We start from the raw sequence: 18885 nt of genomic DNA, 5'->3' as shown, positions 1-18885 counted from the left end.
CGATCAGGACTCGGTTCTTGCTGTGCCCTGTGCCTCACTTTACAGTCCACATTTCACACTCGACAATGGTAGCTATTCAGCTTGCCCGTCTCCCATAAACACCTGCTGGCCGACCCAACACTGGTCTCCAGCCTGGGTATGAAGAGAGACAATGAGCTGCACTGTTCCATATAGCTACCTATGGCTATTTAAGTTAATTAAAATTAAATAAAATTCAAAATTTCTTCTATTCCTATTGAATAAGCAGGTACAGAGTATTTGCATCATTGCAGAAAGTTCTTTCGAACATTGCTGCAAGAATTACAGTTGTCAAGGGTGATTAGCTGCATAATGATCTATGTGACATATAACTTTAATCAGCCCTGGAGACCTTCTTACCAGGCTGTGAGCTTTGAAACCAGCTTTTCCCTCTGACCTTCACACACACACACACACACACACACACACACACACACAGAAAAAAAGAGTGAAGCACAAAATGATCTCCATATTTTCAGTTTTTGAGTTGGGGGAATGAAAAGATGGCTATTAACGTACTAACATTTCTAATTGACTGAAAGACCTCTATACTAACTCCTGTTTTCTCTTTAAATGCTACTAAACAATCTTTGCTAATGTTCTCACTGCTTCCTGCTAATTGCTTTTAGTGACACAATCCACTCATTCATTGCCCAGAGGGATTGGGGAACTAGTAACATCATGCTGGGTTTTGAATAGAAAATACACATTTTTCTTACCATAAAAGAAACTGCGAATCAAGCTGCCACTGATGGCTGACACTGAAACTGTCTCACCCAACAAGTCGGTGCACTCTGCTGGTCGGAGGTGGCATCTCTGCTCTCCTATATAGGGGCTCTGCCTTCAAGACAGCCACACACAAGTTATGATGCCTCTAAACCTTCCCAGAGCTAACGACTCCAGCCTTTATCCTGAGAGAGATACTGGCTGAGTATCCACCCATTTGTTTGAGTCAAAACAACCTTCCCAAGCCGTTCAGCCCCTTTTCCAATATTTTGTCATCCATCCAAGACTTCCTATTTGATGGGAGGAGCAGAACACATCACTCACATCAATGATGCACCGATCTTTTGTTCTCCACCATCTTAGTAGTAGACAGAGAAAGAGGAACTTCTATAGGATAAGAGAAGAGGTAGCCAGAGGTAGGAGGAAAACCAGAAGCTGGTGGTGTCATAAAAGTCAAGAGAATTTAAGCCTCTGGAAGGAGGAAAATCTGTCAGCTATACCCTGTATTGTTATGGCAAGGTTCCAAGTAGCCTTTTGTGTTTCTTTGAACAAACAGTGACTACAGCTTTTCAAGGAAGACGGTTGTTTTACCTCCCGGAACCCTGATAAGTAGCCACTGTTTTCAATAGTTTCTGAATGTAGGAGTGTGTTGCACGAGAGATTTTCCCTGTTCCTGTTTTTCCCTGTAGTATAGGCAGAGTTGCTGAGTCACAGTCCCTACTTCCCAGACCTGGGAAACAAGTGTTTCCACCATATTTCTTTAAGTTGCCACTAAGAGCTAGGGAGCTCCTTCTCCTTGAGCTGCTTGGCTTTGTCCCTCATGTCTGCCTTTCATCCTAATAATTTTTGCTGCACCCAGTAGAGTACTGTAGGCACTCTGCAAATATTCACTGGAGAAATAGACGTAACGTATTAAATAGACAACTTACGAAAGTATGTGTGCAGCAAATTTTTGAAGTGTTGCAAATGAATGTAAGTTGTGCATTTTACTCCACAGTATATGTTTGTACCACTTAAAGTTCTCAATGCTCCCCCAATTATATGGAGGATGATTGACCCATTTGTGCCATATTGACCCTTGGGCTTCAGGTTACCACTGCCAATCCCTAGAGTTTACCCCGGTTTGAAAAGTGAGGGATTTCTAGGAAGAACAGGCTAAGACCTCACTCAAAATAAGACCAACGTGTCCAAGCACAGCTCACCAACTTCCTTCCCAGCTTTCTGTCACTGTTTTTCAGTTGCTTACTTAGCCAAAGTCCCATCTCAGAGGTAGCAGGGGAAGGAGAGCTCTCTAGGAAATTTTTCAAGCTAGATTTGTGGCCATCACAGTTCATTTAGACAAGGTGAAAGGTCCTTCGGGGGGAAGAAATCTCTACAATTACTCATGCCAGGTTCCCAAGAGCACTGTTGGTGCTCCTGGCCAAAACTTGGCCCTCTCCTTTGGAATTGCAATTCCTATTGTGAATTACAAGTCAAATTCCCAAATGTGTTCTCCTCATGGAAAACTGCCTAATTGAAATGGTTATGAATTATTCAGGGAATAACTTTATTTTCTCCCTTTGAAATGCTCTCCCAGAAGAATGACCTGTGCTGTTGAGTGTGTGTGTGTGTATAGGTATATATATATAACAGAATTCTGAAAAGTTAGCAATTCCAGATGTTTTCCTAGCACTCAAATCACTGTTTCTTTCCTCTCAAATTTTCCCACCAGCGTTTAGATTTTTTTAAGTATATGGATTGCCATATTCTGGCTACGTTCAGGAATTCTCAAACCCTGTTTATAGATGAGAAAGGAATCACAGAGGCATTTTGCTTTTGTGGATCCAGTTTGGGTGTTTGCTTTGTTCATCGTGTGGCTTTTACTTCCAGTTTTAAAACTTTCTTTTCTACAAAAAGAATTGTAGTTAAAATGTGGTTTTGCAGTGAAAGCAATTTTAGGTAGAAGAACATTTTTCTTAAACATTATAGAGACCTTTTTGGTCAGAGTGGCTTCAAAATAATTTGTGTTTGTAGACACAGTAATGGGGTGACTTGACCAAGGCCACTGTGTTTGCCAATTGCATAATGTCACAAAGGGGTTTACAGGTCAGGGATGCTCTGTGCCTTAAGCATCTTGACCAGTGGGTCTTCAATTATCAATTTAGCCAACAGCAACTGTGTAACTTCCACGTGCCAGGCACTGTGCCAAGGGACCAGTGCAGTGCAATTGTGAAGATGGTGGTTGTCATCAGAGCGCCCTGGCTTCTCCACACTGTCAGGGCTGATGTGTGTCCTGGAGTCCTCTTCTGTCAGTAACCTTTCACACTGAACCCACTGGGGCAAGTTGCTTACCTAGGGTCTATGGCAGATAATGGGGAATACTAAGGGGCTTAACATGGGAGCACCAAGGATCCAAGGAGATGCTGGAGCAGCTAAGAGGATGGGAAGGGTCCCTTTGGCTGCAGTAATCAGAGAGGGCTTCCTGGAGGAGGCAGCATCTAGCACAGCCCTGAGAGCTGCACAAAGATTGCTGTCACAATCTAAGTTTCTTATCTAGAAAAAGCACTCTCTGCCTCCTTCTTGCTGCCTCACCAGCTTATTCAAAAATTTTTATTACATTTGGGGAAGTCAACTTAAAGGAGTTATTTATGAGAATGATCCTAAGGTACTGGTCACACTTATTTAAGAGAACTAAACTCTAGGAAAGAGAGAGGAGATGATTGCAATATCCTCATTCTTGGATAAATTTCTGAATTATTAGTGTATTTCCTCATGAATTCCATCCCTTGTGTGTATCACTAGCTTGCTAACAGTTTATTCGTTGATTAGTTTGTGTGCATAGGCCTCAGGGGTGAGGGGTTGATATGCCCACTGACATACGGCACAGCCATCTCATCAGTCTTACAATCTCACAGAGGAACGTGGAAGCAGAAAAATTCTGAGAAAGCTGTTTTCTCTTCATCTCCCTCCCCACTTTTGTCAGGCCCAACTGAATAAAGGATAATCCCCTAGTCATTCTAGTAACCCTCTGGAAGCCACCACCTCAGAAACTCTGTTGCCGTTGTCCTCAAAGGATTTGATAACTTTCCCAGTGGTACCAAATGTCTACCAAGAAGGACAGGAGCTAACTAAATATCAAAATCTAGAAGGGACTAACTTCCAGGGCTCTAGAATGATTCCTTCTTGAAGAATTAAAATCGAAGGAACTGCGTGTTCTCCTAGGCAAGACTATGACGAAATAAGGATGTCAATATTTTTTGGAAACCAGAATCGCTTACCTGGTAAATTTGTGTTTTTTTCCCCCAGACAAGTTTTGGTATTGTCGGCTTTCACCAAACCACAAGGTCCTGCATTATGGAGACTTGGAAGAAAGTCCTCAGGGAGAAGTGCCCCACGATTCCTTGCAGGACAAACGTAAGTGCCTCTCCTGTGTTGGAGGCCTGAGTTTTGGTTGCTTGTTCGTTTCCTGGTCACAGAATATCATGCAGAAAGACTGTCAACCTCAGTAAACCCATTAGGCATGTCTCATCTAGCTGTGAGTCCTGGCCGAGCCGTCTCATCACGCATAAGACCTTGATGGATTTGTGGTTTGGGACTGAAGAGGGGAGGGGGTAAAAGGAATGCTCACCTACCTTTCCTGAAAGACGTAAACCTGGGGTTCAAACACCCACTTTTACGTTACTTGTCCAAGTGTTATTCTAAGGAGCAAAAACACTATAAACCTGATTGTCAGTTGTCTTTTTCTGATGACCCAGAATAATTTCACATGAATCATGTACTTGATCCCACCACGTTTATGCGTTATAGTTCACTGTATCCCACGCTTATAACGCAGAGCTAATGCCAGACCCACGTATGGCTCGTTTACTTCCAAGAAGTAACTCAGACACTCAATAGCATTCTGTGGTTTCCTAAATATTCCCCAAAATACATATTATTTATACCGATTTGCTATTTCTGTACCATGTCTCTTAAAGAGCCAGTCATATGCTAGATTGTTTTAGCCCAACGCCAAAGCAGGTTCCAGGTTTTTTTAGTCAGCATTAAGTGTACTAATTAAACAAAGTATTACAGAAATATTAAAATACACAAAGGTAATGGATTAATTTGGAAGAGAAATGAGATAAAGTTAGACATAGCCTCAGAGGATATCTCAGGTAGAGAAATCAAAGAGTGAGAAAAAAGTAAAGACACTTTAAAATAACTTTTACAAGTCACCTTGACCCTGCCATGAGTCATATGAACAAGTCGCAAACAGAATCCTTACCTCCAGGTCCTAGCACCTTCCCCCTTGTCACCCCAGGGCCTATGGAAGTCAAATCTGTACTGTCTTCCTTGCAGCTCATGGCCATCACAGGGGAAAATAAACCACAAGTGGCAAATTCCTGACACACTCAGACTCTGGGCTGACATATCAGACAGACAGCCTGGAACATGCTCTCTTCCTCCAGCTTAAAAATGGGACAGTCTGGTCTTCATAGTGTCATTTAGTTCAGAAGGCAATCTTATTTCCTTTCATGGGAGCACTGCCTCTTCAGCCCACGTTATTTGAAACCCAGTACCACAGAGTCTGGGGCAGTGTCTATGCATTCTTGCTATGGGGTCTCCCCAGGCCTCTGCCTGTAATAAGGACCCTCCCTTCAGGTCTCAGAAAGCCTTCCGCATCCCACCATGGACAGAGCTGGACCAGTGGTTCTCAGAGTGTGGTCTTTGGACCACCAGCAGCAGCATCACCTGGGAAATTACTAGACATGCAGCTTCTCAGATCCTCACTCCCAGACGTGATGAATCACAAACTCTGGGGATGGGGCCAACAACCTCTGTCTTAACAGACCCTCCAGGCGTTTCTGATGAGCGCTGAAACTGAGAAGTGTGGAGCCAGATGTTGCCTGACACGCTTCATAGTGAGTCCCTAAATTGGGCTTTCACCAATATGTAAATATTTTAAAAGAACAAGAAAAGTGAATCGACAGTGGGTTGCCAACTTTCAGGTTTGGCAGAAATAAAGGCTATTATAAAAGAAAATCTAACTAAAATTTAATATCACATTGCTTTCATTTTAAAAAGGGCTCTTGATCAAACAAAACGAAAGACCAGAAAGGCCTAATCTTGGAATAAAGGACAGTCCCTTGTACTAACTTAAATTAGCTGTGTGAAAAACTCACAGCAGTGTCTTCATTTTCCTCTGTTTGCTATTAACTGGTGAAAAACTCACTGATGAAACCTCCCTCATGAACTCAGAACTGTCCAGAGGCCAGCTATTTGGAATCTCTGCTCTAATGCAGTAAAATGAAGAGTTAAAGGTCAAAGCAACCACAAGCTCTATATGAAGTCTTTCACTGCCTCGTTCTTAACCTGACCAGGAAATAGGGAAAGTGGTCTGGGCAGGAAAACAGAAAAACCACAGCTGGATTCATTCCTAACCCACATGGCCCAGAGAATCGGCGCTCCTACTCACTGGCTGTGTTATTTATCTCCATAGTTATAGGGATCTAGTCCTCTTCTCCACCCACAGATAGGCACTAGATGGGCGTGGATTGTAGGTTTAAATGCAGCGCTCTCATTCTCGCTGGTTGTGCTGCTTAGGAAGTCGGTAGCCCTGCCCCTAGAGAAGGTCAAGTCGTGGACAGTACCTGAGCCTTGAGTAGGGACGGTCTCTGGGCTAGAAACCCGAGGGCCGATGCCAGGGAGAGCCAGCTTGCCAGGGTGGTTGCAGAAGAGCCAGGACAGAGCTGCAGATCTCCAAACAGTTTTTGGTCGTGGCCACAGAGTGAGGCTGCTTCTGGGAAAGGGTTGCATCAGTCCCTCTGACAGTGGCTGTGAAACTCATCCACTCCTTTCCTCTGCGGCCTTTGAAGTCTAGTAATTCAGAGTTCCAGAAGAGCTGCTCCGTAAACAGTTATCCATTGCAAGGCAAACCAAGAATGAGTACCTGTGCAGGTGTGTGCATATGAGAGGATGTGGTGTGTGTGTGTGTGTGTGTGTGTGTGTGTGTGTTGAGGAGATTATATCTGTATGCACATGTGTGCCAGGGAGGGGGTATATTTCATGTAATGAAGTCAAATGAAACTATTGTGTGCCTGAGATGAGAAGGTCCCAGCCTAGGAAACTAAAGTTTGCTGCTTCAGGCCTGCCATCTGGTTTGCATTTAATTACAGATCGCATCCTGCCTGGAGCAAAATAGTCCATCCTCTTGGAGCCCTTAGTCAAAAACCTCATTCCACTAGAAAAATGAGACACTCCTTTAATTCATTTCAAGTACCCTTGCTCTTGCTGTGTACAATTGCCCTCTCTTGCGACCAAGGGGAAAATTGTCTTCCACCCACCCCTTGAGTTAATCAGTGCTGAATACTGAGATATTGGTGAATCAAATAGCATAATTGAATCCTCTTAATCCAGAGAGTGCAAGTGGAGATTGAGGGCCTCTCCTTAGCTGTCTTCATGTCTAAAGATTTAGCAAATCTGTCTTCTCGTATTCCTTTTGTTAGGCAAGAAACATGGCCCTTGAAAATCCACATCTCCTAACCTCCCTTCGCCCCACATTCCTCCCACCAGGTTTATAGACTGTCATCACCCCCACTAAACACCAGACTTCTCTGCTTTCCAGCAGTGCCTGGGCCCCTCAGAGACTCCCTTTGAAAGTCTAGGCCAGCGCTCTTCACTCCCACATCAAAGGGTTTTGCTCCCTCACACAAGGCCATGAAGCCTATTACAGCAGAGGAGAGGAGCAATGGCCACAGCAAAGCAAAGTGGGCAATTTGGGTCATGGAAGCATGGGGAATAATTCAGGCCCCTCAATCTACAGAGAGAATTAACTTTGACTGTTGATAATGAGAACAACCGCAAATAACATCTTTTGAGTGTTTACTCAACAGCAGGCACTGTGCTAAGAGCTCTACGTTACATAATAAATTATCCCCCCCACAACCTGAAGAGGTAGGTATCATTGGAAAATTAGGATTAGGAAAATGAGGTACAGAAAAGTTAAGTAACCTGTTGAAGGTCACACGTCCAATAAATAATAGAGCAAAGATCTGAATGCAGCCATCCAACTCCACGGCCTAGATTTTTACCCACTTCTCCAGACCACCTAGATTCAAAGCCAGCAATGATCTTGGCTCCAGCACTGAGTTAATTCTCAGAACAGCCCTATGCGATGGATGATATTATAGTTCTACATTGTAGACAAGAAAGCTTATGCTCCAAGAACTTAAGCCCAAAGTGGTATAGCCAGTAGGTGCACCTAGAATTCGGATCCAGGCTCTGTGATTCTAAAGGCACAGCCCTTCCAACCACTCCAGGCTCCCAAGTTAGAGTCCAGATTCTTTACTAAACTGTACGGGGATCAGCCTGCCCCTCCTCTGTATTTCTGCCCATAGGAGCTTCCACGATGGAGCTGTGTATACAGCAAGTGCTCATGGCTTACTGGTTACTTCCTGGGGTGATTTCTGTCTCAACTTGGCTCCCAGGGGTGAAAGCTAGAACAATTTTTATCATGGTGGCCACATTTACTTTTTCAAAGGCATTTTTTTTAATCACAATTAAAGTTCCTTCCCCAGATAGTAGCAATCAAAGAGTTTCCTGAACATATCTGAAGTGATAACCACTTCCAGGGCTGTGTTCAGCATGATTTGGGGGGCTGACATCTTCCAAACATAGGGAAAAATCATGGCCTAGCAAGGGACCATAGAATAGAAGAAAGAGCAGCAGTCCCAGCTCTGTCCCTCACTAGCTGTGTGATGTTGCGTGATTTATTTCTTCTCTTTAGTCCTCAGTCTTCCCATCTATAAAATGGGAGCGTTGAATTAGATTGTCTCAATCCAGCTCAAACTGAAAAAAGCATTGAAAGAAATGAGGCCAGGCTGCAAGGAGTTAGAGTTGGCGTTAGGGAACCAGTGGTGACCCTTCTGGTTCTCATATCTCTGAACCCCACTTAGTTATGTTGCTCCTACAAAAAAGGGCCTGATAGAAACACCAGCCCTGCTTTGAAGTAATCAAGGGCCCTCTGTTGCCTCTTAAGAGTGTAGATTCAAAGGATATGAGTCTGATCCTGCTCATGGGTTTAGAGAGGACAGCATTTTAGCCCTTCTGATGCCTAATTTTCCGGTGCATCTAGAGACCAACTATGTAAAGAGCAACCTTTAAAAGCCATGCTGTATTTTTAGAATTTTGTGTTTTCCTTTTAGCCGTAATCCTGTGAGTAATATAGCAGCTCGTCTCCTTGACAGGGGACAATGCATGTAAAATACATAAAATATGTAATGCCACAAGCACGGTGGAAGAGTGCTTTTCCTCCGCTGATTCCTTCTCATTAGAGATTCTAAAGACTGCTCCCACGACAGACTTTAGTGTTACTCTTGTCCCGTTCCGAGTTAATCTTGCCCAGTTTTCAAAGCTAAGGGGTGAATTACTATTTATAGATCTTCAAAGACAAGGGGTAACTTACTATTTATAGATCTTCATTGACCATGTTACATATTATACAACAGAAGACTACCCTGTGACTCAAACTCCATCTGAAGCTGGAGGAGGGTTTTGGAGTTGGTATGTTAATTATATCACAAATTCGCTTCAGTGGTGGATTTTCATTGAAAAGTAAATCTTAAGTAAACCCAGCTTCCCAAAGTGCCCAAATATCTCCTCCTGGGGTAGTGATTAGGGAGCCAGGTCAGCCACTGAGAACAGGGCTGATTGTTGGTTCTGAAAATGGTTTTGAGGAGAACTGAAGTCAGAGGCTGTGGTCAAAGGTAGTTCAGGAATCACAAGGACCGTCTAAAAGAAGATGCCAATCTCGAGCAGCCAGGCAGAGAAGGAAAGCAGTCCAAGGTCAAGGGTCATGCCATTCAGGAGAGGCTGCATCGCTACATTTTGCTGCAAGAATAAATAACCTCCACAATCTCAGTGGCTCAGGACAGCAAGAGTTTATTTCTCACTCCTCACATTACGTAACTGACATGGGCTTTCGAAGGACTGGTCCACACAATCACAGGGACTCAGGCCAATGGCTGCTCCACCATCCCAGAGCTGTGCCATCTGGATGGACCATGGAACCGGATCAGTCCCTGTGGCTGGAGAAGAGAGGCTGGTAGGCGTGGACTTTTCACTGCCTCAGCTAAGAGAGAGACAGGCCATTTCCTCTCACATTTCATTGACCAGAGCTAATCGTATGGCCCCACCTAACTGCAGAAGTTGTTGGGGAGAGTAGTCTTCCATATGGCCGGAAGGAGAGGAGAGGCAGTCATTAGTGAGTACAAGTCAGGTCCACCAAAGAGATCTAGAATCAGGACTGAGCTAGCCGCGGGTGCCTGCAGAGAATCCTGGAAGAGTTCCTCACAGCCTCACTCTTCTCTAGGGTTTGAGAGAGCTCTAGAGGTGTCACAGATTTGGACAAAGTTCTTAGCAACTTTAGGGTACCCGGACAATGTTAGCTTCTAAAGAGCCTTCCTGTTAACGTCGTTTTGACATTCTATATATTTTATAATTCTCTCTTCATCTAAATGTCACCCCCAAACCCAATGCCCCAGTAAAAATAGGTGAACTTTAATCATGAAATCTCTCATTATCTTCATCATTAGAGGAGTCTAAGGAATTGATGACGCAAAGCTTCTGCAGATCCTAAGTCCCTTACAGGAGTGAAAGATTAGGAATTGGAAAGGGACAGATGACTTTGCAGTTTTTTAAATTAAGCTTCCAAACCATCCTACTGCCTTCTCTCCATCAGATGATCTTAACAAAAGCTTTAAAGGCCCAAGCCTTTCCACATCTTTTATCTTCCCCCAGGTTCTGAGTAGGATGAGAGATAACATCATTTTATCAAACTGCATTGTGCTCAGGATTTCCAAGATAAACACCAGCTACCACTTCCCTATCAGAAAGGAATGTTCCCTTTATTTAATTGAGTTTAATTTCATTGTCCATAAAATAGGAATAATAAAACCTGCCTCACAGAATCCTTGTGAGAAGTAATGAGATGGTAAGAGGGAGAATTTGGAGAATGAGAGTTCAGGATGGTTTAGATTCAGATAAATTTTTTTGTGATAAGGTTACTTCCCCTCATTATCCAAAACTCAGAAACTAAAGAGATGTAACAACTGTAGCAGGAGATATCCATCTGTAGGAAGCATTTGGCATTGCTCCTGGCACATAGATGTCTTCCATAAAATCAGTATCAGTACCACTATTAGTATGATTATTACTGCTGCTTCTAGTACCATCACTTTTAATGCAACTATGATGGGTTTGTTGTTGTTTCTGGTCTTTTTTTTTTAGGTATTTGCTTTATTGAACCAAATTCTACTATGAACATAGATTTTTCTCCCCGGGGATGCTTTTTACCAGGGTATAAGGATATATTTTAGTTCCTAGCCCTGGACACCGCTTGACTTCTCTTTTCTTTTTACCTCTTTTCTCTTCTAGCGGTAGTGTCTAGGAATGGCAGCCATAGCAGCAGACTCGATGCTTAGTCTTGCTTTCTGGACACTTAAGCTGTCACATGATGTAGTTACTTTCATTTTCTCTTATGAATTGCAGTGCCGGTGGCAGATATCAAAGCTGTGGTGACGGGAAAGGACTGCCCTCATATGAAAGAGAAAGGTGCCCTTAAACAAAACAAGGTATGTTTTCCGAGTTGCAAATTGTTCTATCTGCTCAATGCAGTTACTGACTGCAGTGGGCCGAGCCCTTCTTTGGTAGCTATGCTTGTGTGGTTGGGTGTGTGTGTGTGTGTGAGTGCACACACGCACACACAGTTACACATCTCTTAAACTCAGCTCCTTTTCCTTTCCTCATTCCTTTTACATCTCTTACCTAGTCTTATTCTTTCTCTCACTGATCACTTGTCAAATCTCCACCATGCCTTGCATTCTGTCACTTCCTTTCTACGTACAGCCCTAGGAATTGCCCTCTCTCTGTTGTCACCAGTCTTCTCTCAAGCCTTTTCCACTCATCTCCGTCCATCCTCTGGGCCTCTCCTAACCTTCTATTTATGTTCATATTCTCCCTTCTGCACTTCCACCCCAATCCCTTTCGTTTCCTCCTTCTTGTTACCCGCCTGGTGTCTCAGTGAAGTCTGGGAAAGGGAGGAGAGACTAGATGGCGCAAAACAAATCTTAGAAAACTTTTAAAGGCCTGATATTCTTCAGCATCATGGGAAATATTGTGAAACAGTTCAAACCCAGCTTAAGGGAGAAAATCTCCCCAGAGGTGAATATTGCTTAAATACTCTTCACATTGCAATATTCTTCACCCTCCCCATCATGTTGTTCACCATGACAGCCTACATTCCATAACAGAGGGTATGGGAGGTGGCATTTTCCGAAAAGATGGAGGAATTTCCCTTGCCCCCCGTTTGGAGGTATTTGCCCTTGGAGGGGCCATCAGGGAGCCAATTTTTTACTTCTTGGCATCTTGTGTTACATAGTGTCTGTCCATGAACAAAATTAATCAGCTTCATCTGAAAGCTTCAGGCACCTCGGAGCCAAAAATGTCACATAGATCAATAGGTTGCTTCTTTATCGTCCCGTGTCATTATCTAAGAGAAATGTAAACATTATACACATCCTATTTATCAATCAGTGTTGAAGTGAATAATGCCTGCCCTGCAATTTCAGTCATTGTAAGATGAAGGTGAATCCAGGTCTGCATAAGATGACCCTATCTATGGTTAAGGAAAATCAAAAGCACTACAAAAGTACTGTTTAGGAAGAAAACAGGGAGAGGATACAGCCAAGGAGACAGATAACAAGATCTTTGTTTCTTAAGTTGCGTAAGTATAACTCACCTCAAGTCCACATGAATCCTTCTGTGTCGAGCCTGTCACAGTGCTATCATATAAAACACTGAGTGACATAAGGGCATGCCTTGGGGTCTGTAGGTCATCTGTTACACAGAATTTCTTTCTTCTCCAAGATATGGGGAAGTAGGGATTCAACAGCTCATCATATACCAAAAGAGCATCCTTAACTAGAGACGCAAGTCCCCAACCTTCATGGTTTGCCTCCTGTGGGGCCGCCTTCCTTCAAGACCACCTGATAACAGACGGAGCACCGGCTCTGCTCAGCTCCAGCTGAGGTCCCCGTGGTTATATAACACTTGGAGCCGAGCAGGACAAGGTGTGAGGAAATTGGCAGCAACAAGAGTCTGTAACCTAAAGAAGGCTAGGAGGGGTATAGTTGGCAGCCAAGCAACTTGCAAGGACTCAAGCATTCTGATTGGGACAGCGAATTATGTAAAACAGGTGTGAAGGAACTTCTGGTTTCACCCCAACCTGTAAAGAGCCTAGGAGTTGTCACTCCTATCCTTACAGTAAGAAGAAACTGAATAAAGTGAAAATCAACAATTTTCTTGGAACTACCAAGAGAACTGATGTTGCAGGGGAGACCACAGCCATGGAATCTGCAGAGTCAGGTACATCCAGAGAGTCACAGCCAGATCTGCTCACCTGAAGCAGAATCTACTGGAGCCGTAAGCTGTAAGATCATTTAGCTGGCAATTCTGATGACTGCTAGTATGAGAGTGAGAAACTCTTGGGGGTTGCAGTCTTGTGGGGGCATACTTTCATGGGCTTTATTTCCAGTAAACCTAGCAGATTCTCTCAGTGAAGATCTTATGGAGAGTCCCCCATCCCCCACTGCCCACCTCCATCATGGCTCTGGGAGGAGAGAGAGGTGAGAATCATGGAATATGACAGAGCCTTCTCCATAACGAAGCCCTGTTCTCCAAACCTTTATCCCAGCTAGGGGAAAGGAATTTCTCCCATTGCATTCCTTTTTAGACTTCTTATCTCAACCACAGGGTTGGGGTTGGGGGAGATATAATCAACAGCAGTCAGAACCTCAAGGAAATCAGTAGGAAACTCTGTAGCTATGCTACTGGGAAAGCTATACTACTGGAGATACACTTGAGAAGGTGACAGCCACAAGACATAGGACCCCCAAAAGATGGAGATTTAATTGGAAAGTTATGGAGTGCTATCCCTCACCCATATCCTACCACTATACCACTAGATTCCAAAATAGTAACACTGGATTATACCTGAAAGTTCTGCAAGATACAACCTCTCTCTGAGGAGGAGTATTTAGGGAAGCTCAAAGTCAGTAGGGTAGACAAAAACAGGGACACTAGATGAATTTGAAGCCTCTGGCACTTACAGTATAGCAAACATTTAACATATCCCAATCCCTTGCTAGATTAACATAAATCATCACTCTAAAGGTCTGTGTATCTCCCTTCCTATTACCTGATACAGCATGTCTGGATTTCAACAAAAAGTTACAAGCATGCCAAAAAGCAATTAAAAAACAGCCTGGAAAAACAAAGCAATCATCAGAACCAGACTGCAGTAGGACACAAATGCTGGGATTATCAGACAGAGAATTTAAAATAACTGTGATTAAAAGGATTAGAGGCTCTAATGGAAAAAGTAAACAACATGAAAGAATAGATGGATAATATAAGCAGAGATGCGGAAACTCTAGAACTGAATCAAAAGGAAAGGGTATAAATAAAAAGTACTGTAACAGAAGTGAAATAAAATATGCTTTTAATGGGCTCTTCAGTAGACTTGACATGGCTGAGGAAAGGATTAGTGAGCTTGAAAATGAGTCAGTAGAAACTTCCTAAACTGAAATGCCAAAAGGAAAAAAATTAGAACATCAGAGAACTGACAGACAATTGCAAAAAGTATAATATATGTATAATTAAAATACCAAAAGAAAGAGAATAGAACTGAAGAAATATTGAATCAATAATGGCCAAGAACTTTCCAAAATTAAAGATAGATATCCAACCACAGATCCAGGAAGCTTATAAGATACCAAGCAGGATAAATACCAACACACACACACACACACAGACACACACACACACACACACACACACACACACACACACACACCCCTAGGCATATCATATTCCAACTGAAGAAAACCAAAGACAAAGAGAAAATCTTAAACCAGAGGAGGAAAAACACCTTACTGGTAGAAGAACAAATATTAAAATTAAAGCAGATTTCTCATCAGAAACCATGCAAGCAAGAAGAAAGTAGAGTGAAATATTTAGTGTTAAAAAAAAACAACAACTTAAAATTCCATATCCAGTGAAATTATCTTTCCAAAGTGAAGGGGAAACACTTTCTAAGATAACCAAAGCCAAGGAGATTCATTGCCAGCAGACCTACTCTGCAAGAAATTCTTCAGCCAGAAGGAAAATTATATAGGTTAGAAACTTGAATCTACATAAAGAATGGAAGAGTGTCAGAGAAGGAATAAATGAAGGTAAAATAAAAATATATTTTTTTCTTATTAATTCATCAAAAAGATAATTCTTTGCTTAAAATAATAATAGTAAAATGTGTTAGATGATTATAGCATATGGATCAGTGAAATGAATGACAGCAAAGTCATAAGGGATAGGAGGGAGGAGTTGGGATACTCAAAACAGAAGACAAAAAAAGGGAGAAAATTAAAAATAAAGAACAAATACAACACATGAAAAGAGTTACAAACATGGCAGATATAATCTAACTATATCAATAGTCATTTTAAATGTCGATGGTCTAAATACACTGATTAAAAGACAGACATTGTCCGAGTGGATAAAAAGCAAGACCAACTATATGGTTTTCTACAAGAAACCCACTTAAAGATAAAGACTAAGATAGGTGAAAGTAAGGGGATGGACAAAGATATCAAAATACGTGAGACATACTGAGAGAACTGAAAGGAGACATTCACAAACCCATTATTATCCTGGAGATTTTGGTACCCTTCTGTCAGTAATTGATACATCAAGTGGAAAGAAAATCAATAAGGATATTGATTACTTGAACAGCACCATCAGTCAACTACGTCCAATTAACAAATCCACCCAACAACAGAATACACATTTTTCTCAACCTTACAAGAAGCATTCACCAGGATAGACCACATTCTGGGCCATAAAATACATCTTAACAAATTTAAAAGAAGAGCAATCACACAAAGTATGTTTTACTTCACAATGGAATTAGACTAGTAATAAACAACAGAAAGATAGATAGAAAATCCCCCGAATGTTTGGAAATTGAAAACACACTATCAAATAACCCATAGTTTAAAGAAGTCTAAAGAGAAATTACAAAATGTTTTAAACTAAGTAGAATGAAAATATAACTTATCAAAATGTATGGGTTTTAGTGAAAGCCGTGCATAGAGGGAAATTTATACCATTAAATGCATATATTAGAAAAGAGGAAGGATCTAAAATCAATAAAGTTTCCACCTTAGGAAACTAGAGAAAAAAGACCAATTTAAGCCTAAAGCAAGCAGAAGAAAAGAAATAGTAAATATTAGAGATGAATGAAATTGAAAATAAGAAAACAGTAGAGAAAATCAACAAAATCAAAACTTGGTCCTTGGGCTTCCCTGGTGGCGCAGTGGGTGAGAGTCCACCTGCCGATGCAGGGGACACGGGTTCGTGCCCCGGTCCGGGAAGATCCCACATGCCGCAGAGCGGCTGGTCCCATGAGCCATGGCCGCTCAGCCTGCGCGTCCGGAGCCTGTGCTCCACAGCGGGAGAGGCCACAACAGTGAGAGGCCTGCGTACCACAAAAAAAAAAAAAAAAACTTGGTCCTTGGAAAACATAAATAAAATTGATAAATTTCTAGCCTGACTAACCAAGAGAAAATGAAAGAAGATACAAGTTACCAATATCAAAACAGGTGTAGAGATGATGTTCTCATTTGAGCCTAGGATATGTGTGGGTAGTTTTGGCCTTCTTGTAGGAGATTCCTCTCCCCTTAGAGGAGATCAACAAAACAAACTGAGTAAATGACATTTCCAAACTTTAAAAAAAACCTTGTAAATGACACATAGAAAATTGGACAGGTGGGTGGACAGATGGATGGATGGATGGATAATGGGGCACACTGCTATAAACACATAAATAAGACTTCAAATGGAGGCTACTTCCTGGGATTCACTGACAGAGATATTCCAGCCACTCCCAGCTTTTCTAGGCTGCCTTGAGGGCTGAGAGAAACAGTATCTCTACCAGCCTGGCTCTTTCATTTGTATGCATATGAAAATTGTTTGTCTTGTAATGTTAATAGCATTCATACATCTGGTTCATCAGGTAAAACGTCAAAAGGCAGAAAGGAAACCCACAGTTCTAATAATTTATTTCCTCAATCCATCCACACCCACACCCCTTCCCCAGTGCTCCAGAGGCCTGCTCCTCCCTACGTCTGGGACTTCTGGACAGGAGAGGGGAGACCTGCAGCTTAAAAGGAGAGTTGGCCAAAATCTGTCCACAGGAGGTCTGTCAGTGCTCGGCAGTGGGCAGCACCCAAGGCGTGTTGCTGGCTCTTCAGCTTTTCCAGCTAGAGAGTAGGTTCTGACATTTTGTGCCACAGGACTTTCCATTAGCTTAATTACTGAACAGGGCAAACTGGGACATTAGCATCTTTAAGGCAGACACTTGTTAATAGCAAGATGTTGGTAACTGATAGTACTTCTCACTCATTCAACATCTGGCATGCCAGTCATGGTCTAAGGCTTGCTCATAGAGTCATTCTCAGTGCGCATTAGAGCACCTGAGATAGGATAGACCCTGGGCACAGAGTGACGAACAGGCAGACATGGCCCTGTCCTCCTGGAGCTTAGAGTCCAATGTATTTAAAAGAGCTTGGTGCAACAGACAAATTTCTGTGGACACAAGAAGTGTTGGCTTCTTCACAGAGAGATTAGGAAATGTCTAACACTTAGGAAATGTCTAACACTTGAAAAGAATTATCATGGGTGAATGCAAATTCAATTGGAAGAATTTGACTTTCGAGGATTAAGGATTCTAAATTTAAACTCTGTGGTTCATAAAATAAAGTTGATTTGTCGCCGTATCTTTGAAAGTGGGCATTCCTGGTACTTATCCCACTGATTTGGGCCTTAAGAGTTAAACAGTTAACATGTAATCCCCAGAGGGAAGATGTGACCAGATCTCAGTGAAAGGGATAGGAATATATTTGACATGAAAGAAGCTTGAATCTCACCATGTCCAGAGCCCAGCTTTTATTTTTCCAGTATGATTTCATGTACCTGAAATAAGAAGCAGATTATACTAGAAGCTGAGGTTCTAGCCTCAGCTTGAAAAGCCTGGTCGTAACCAAAAAGCCTTTTATTCAGATTTACTTCGTTCACCATTCATACTCATAATGTATAGAGTATCTTCTTTATACCAGGCCTGTGCTGGGTGCTGGGAATCCAAAGATTCGGTATACGACCTGGCGCCTGTCCTTGGGTGTCTAACAGATATAAGACTTAAGTATCAACGTGAAATGACAATCCAATGTTGCCTCTGCCCCAGTAAATTTAAATACCAGGAGAGCCTGGGAGACTTGAGAAAGCTTGTGGAGGAAATGATGTCTGAGCTGGCTTTTGAAAAGGAGAAGTGAGGGGAAGACTTTCTAGGAGGAGGAAACAATATGTGAAAAGGCACGTGGGGCCTTTTGACATGTAAAAGTGCATCCTCTGATGGAGAAACATTCAATTCAGAGTACAGGATTGGTGGGGACAGAGAGAAGAAAATGGGTTAGAGAACTATTGGCTGATCATGCTAAGATAGCTGGGGACCAGAACATTATAGCTGCTTATGGAAGGCAAGATCCTATCTTATTATTCACGATATGAATGACTGAGTTTGCCTTCTAAAATGTAAACTCAAACTCATGGATATACAGGTGAGCAACAATGCTTCATAGCTATGATGTCTAGTTCTCTGCTTATATTTAGCACACACACATGCCAAGTTATATCCTGCACCTTTAATCAAAATTCTTTGACCTCAAGATAACGTAGATAGATGGTGGAGAGCCAACATAATTAAAGTGAATGCCAGGCGAGATGGCCAAATGAGGCAAGTCACCCAAAGCAACGTAAGGAATGGCGGCCAATGCTATACACCGAAAATATGTTGTCTAAAACTCTACTCTCGTATTCAGTCAACCCATCATCTGACCCCTGGAAGATGGCAATCCCCAAACCAAGGCACCATCATGCCCTGAATTTCTCTGAGCATCCCCTGACCCCACATGCCTTGTCTCTAGTCCCAGGGCTAGAGGGTTGAATATGGGGTCAGAGACCATAGGATCAGTTCCTCCCGTATCCTCTAACCCCAGAACTCACTTATCC

General features: G+C 42.4%; 1 protein-coding gene and 1 long non-coding RNA gene across 11 annotated transcripts in view; one reads left to right on the top strand and one right to left on the bottom strand.

Annotated features, from left to right (window-relative positions):
• Positions 1 to 18885, bottom strand: part of LOC307191150 — a 42226-nt gene that overhangs the window by 5598 nt on the left and 17743 nt on the right. The window lies entirely within an intron of this gene.
• Positions 1 to 18885, top strand: part of ELMO1 (engulfment and cell motility 1) — a 777407-nt gene that overhangs the window by 740908 nt on the left and 17614 nt on the right. For all 10 annotated transcript variants that reach the window (XM_079930925.1, XM_079930920.1, XM_079930924.1 and 7 more), the window contains 2 exons: positions 4030 to 4137; positions 11254 to 11336. In XM_079930925.1, coding sequence (XP_079787051.1) covers positions 4030 to 4137; positions 11254 to 11336 — 191 coding nt within the window. The remainder of the gene's footprint in view (positions 1 to 4029; positions 4138 to 11253; positions 11337 to 18885) is intronic.

Source organism: Stenella coeruleoalba (assembly GCF_951394435.1).
Source record: "Stenella coeruleoalba genome assembly, chromosome: 9".
Classification (NCBI taxonomy): Eukaryota; Metazoa; Chordata; class Mammalia; order Artiodactyla; family Delphinidae; genus Stenella; species Stenella coeruleoalba.
This window is presented reverse-complemented; position numbering and strand designations above follow the sequence as displayed.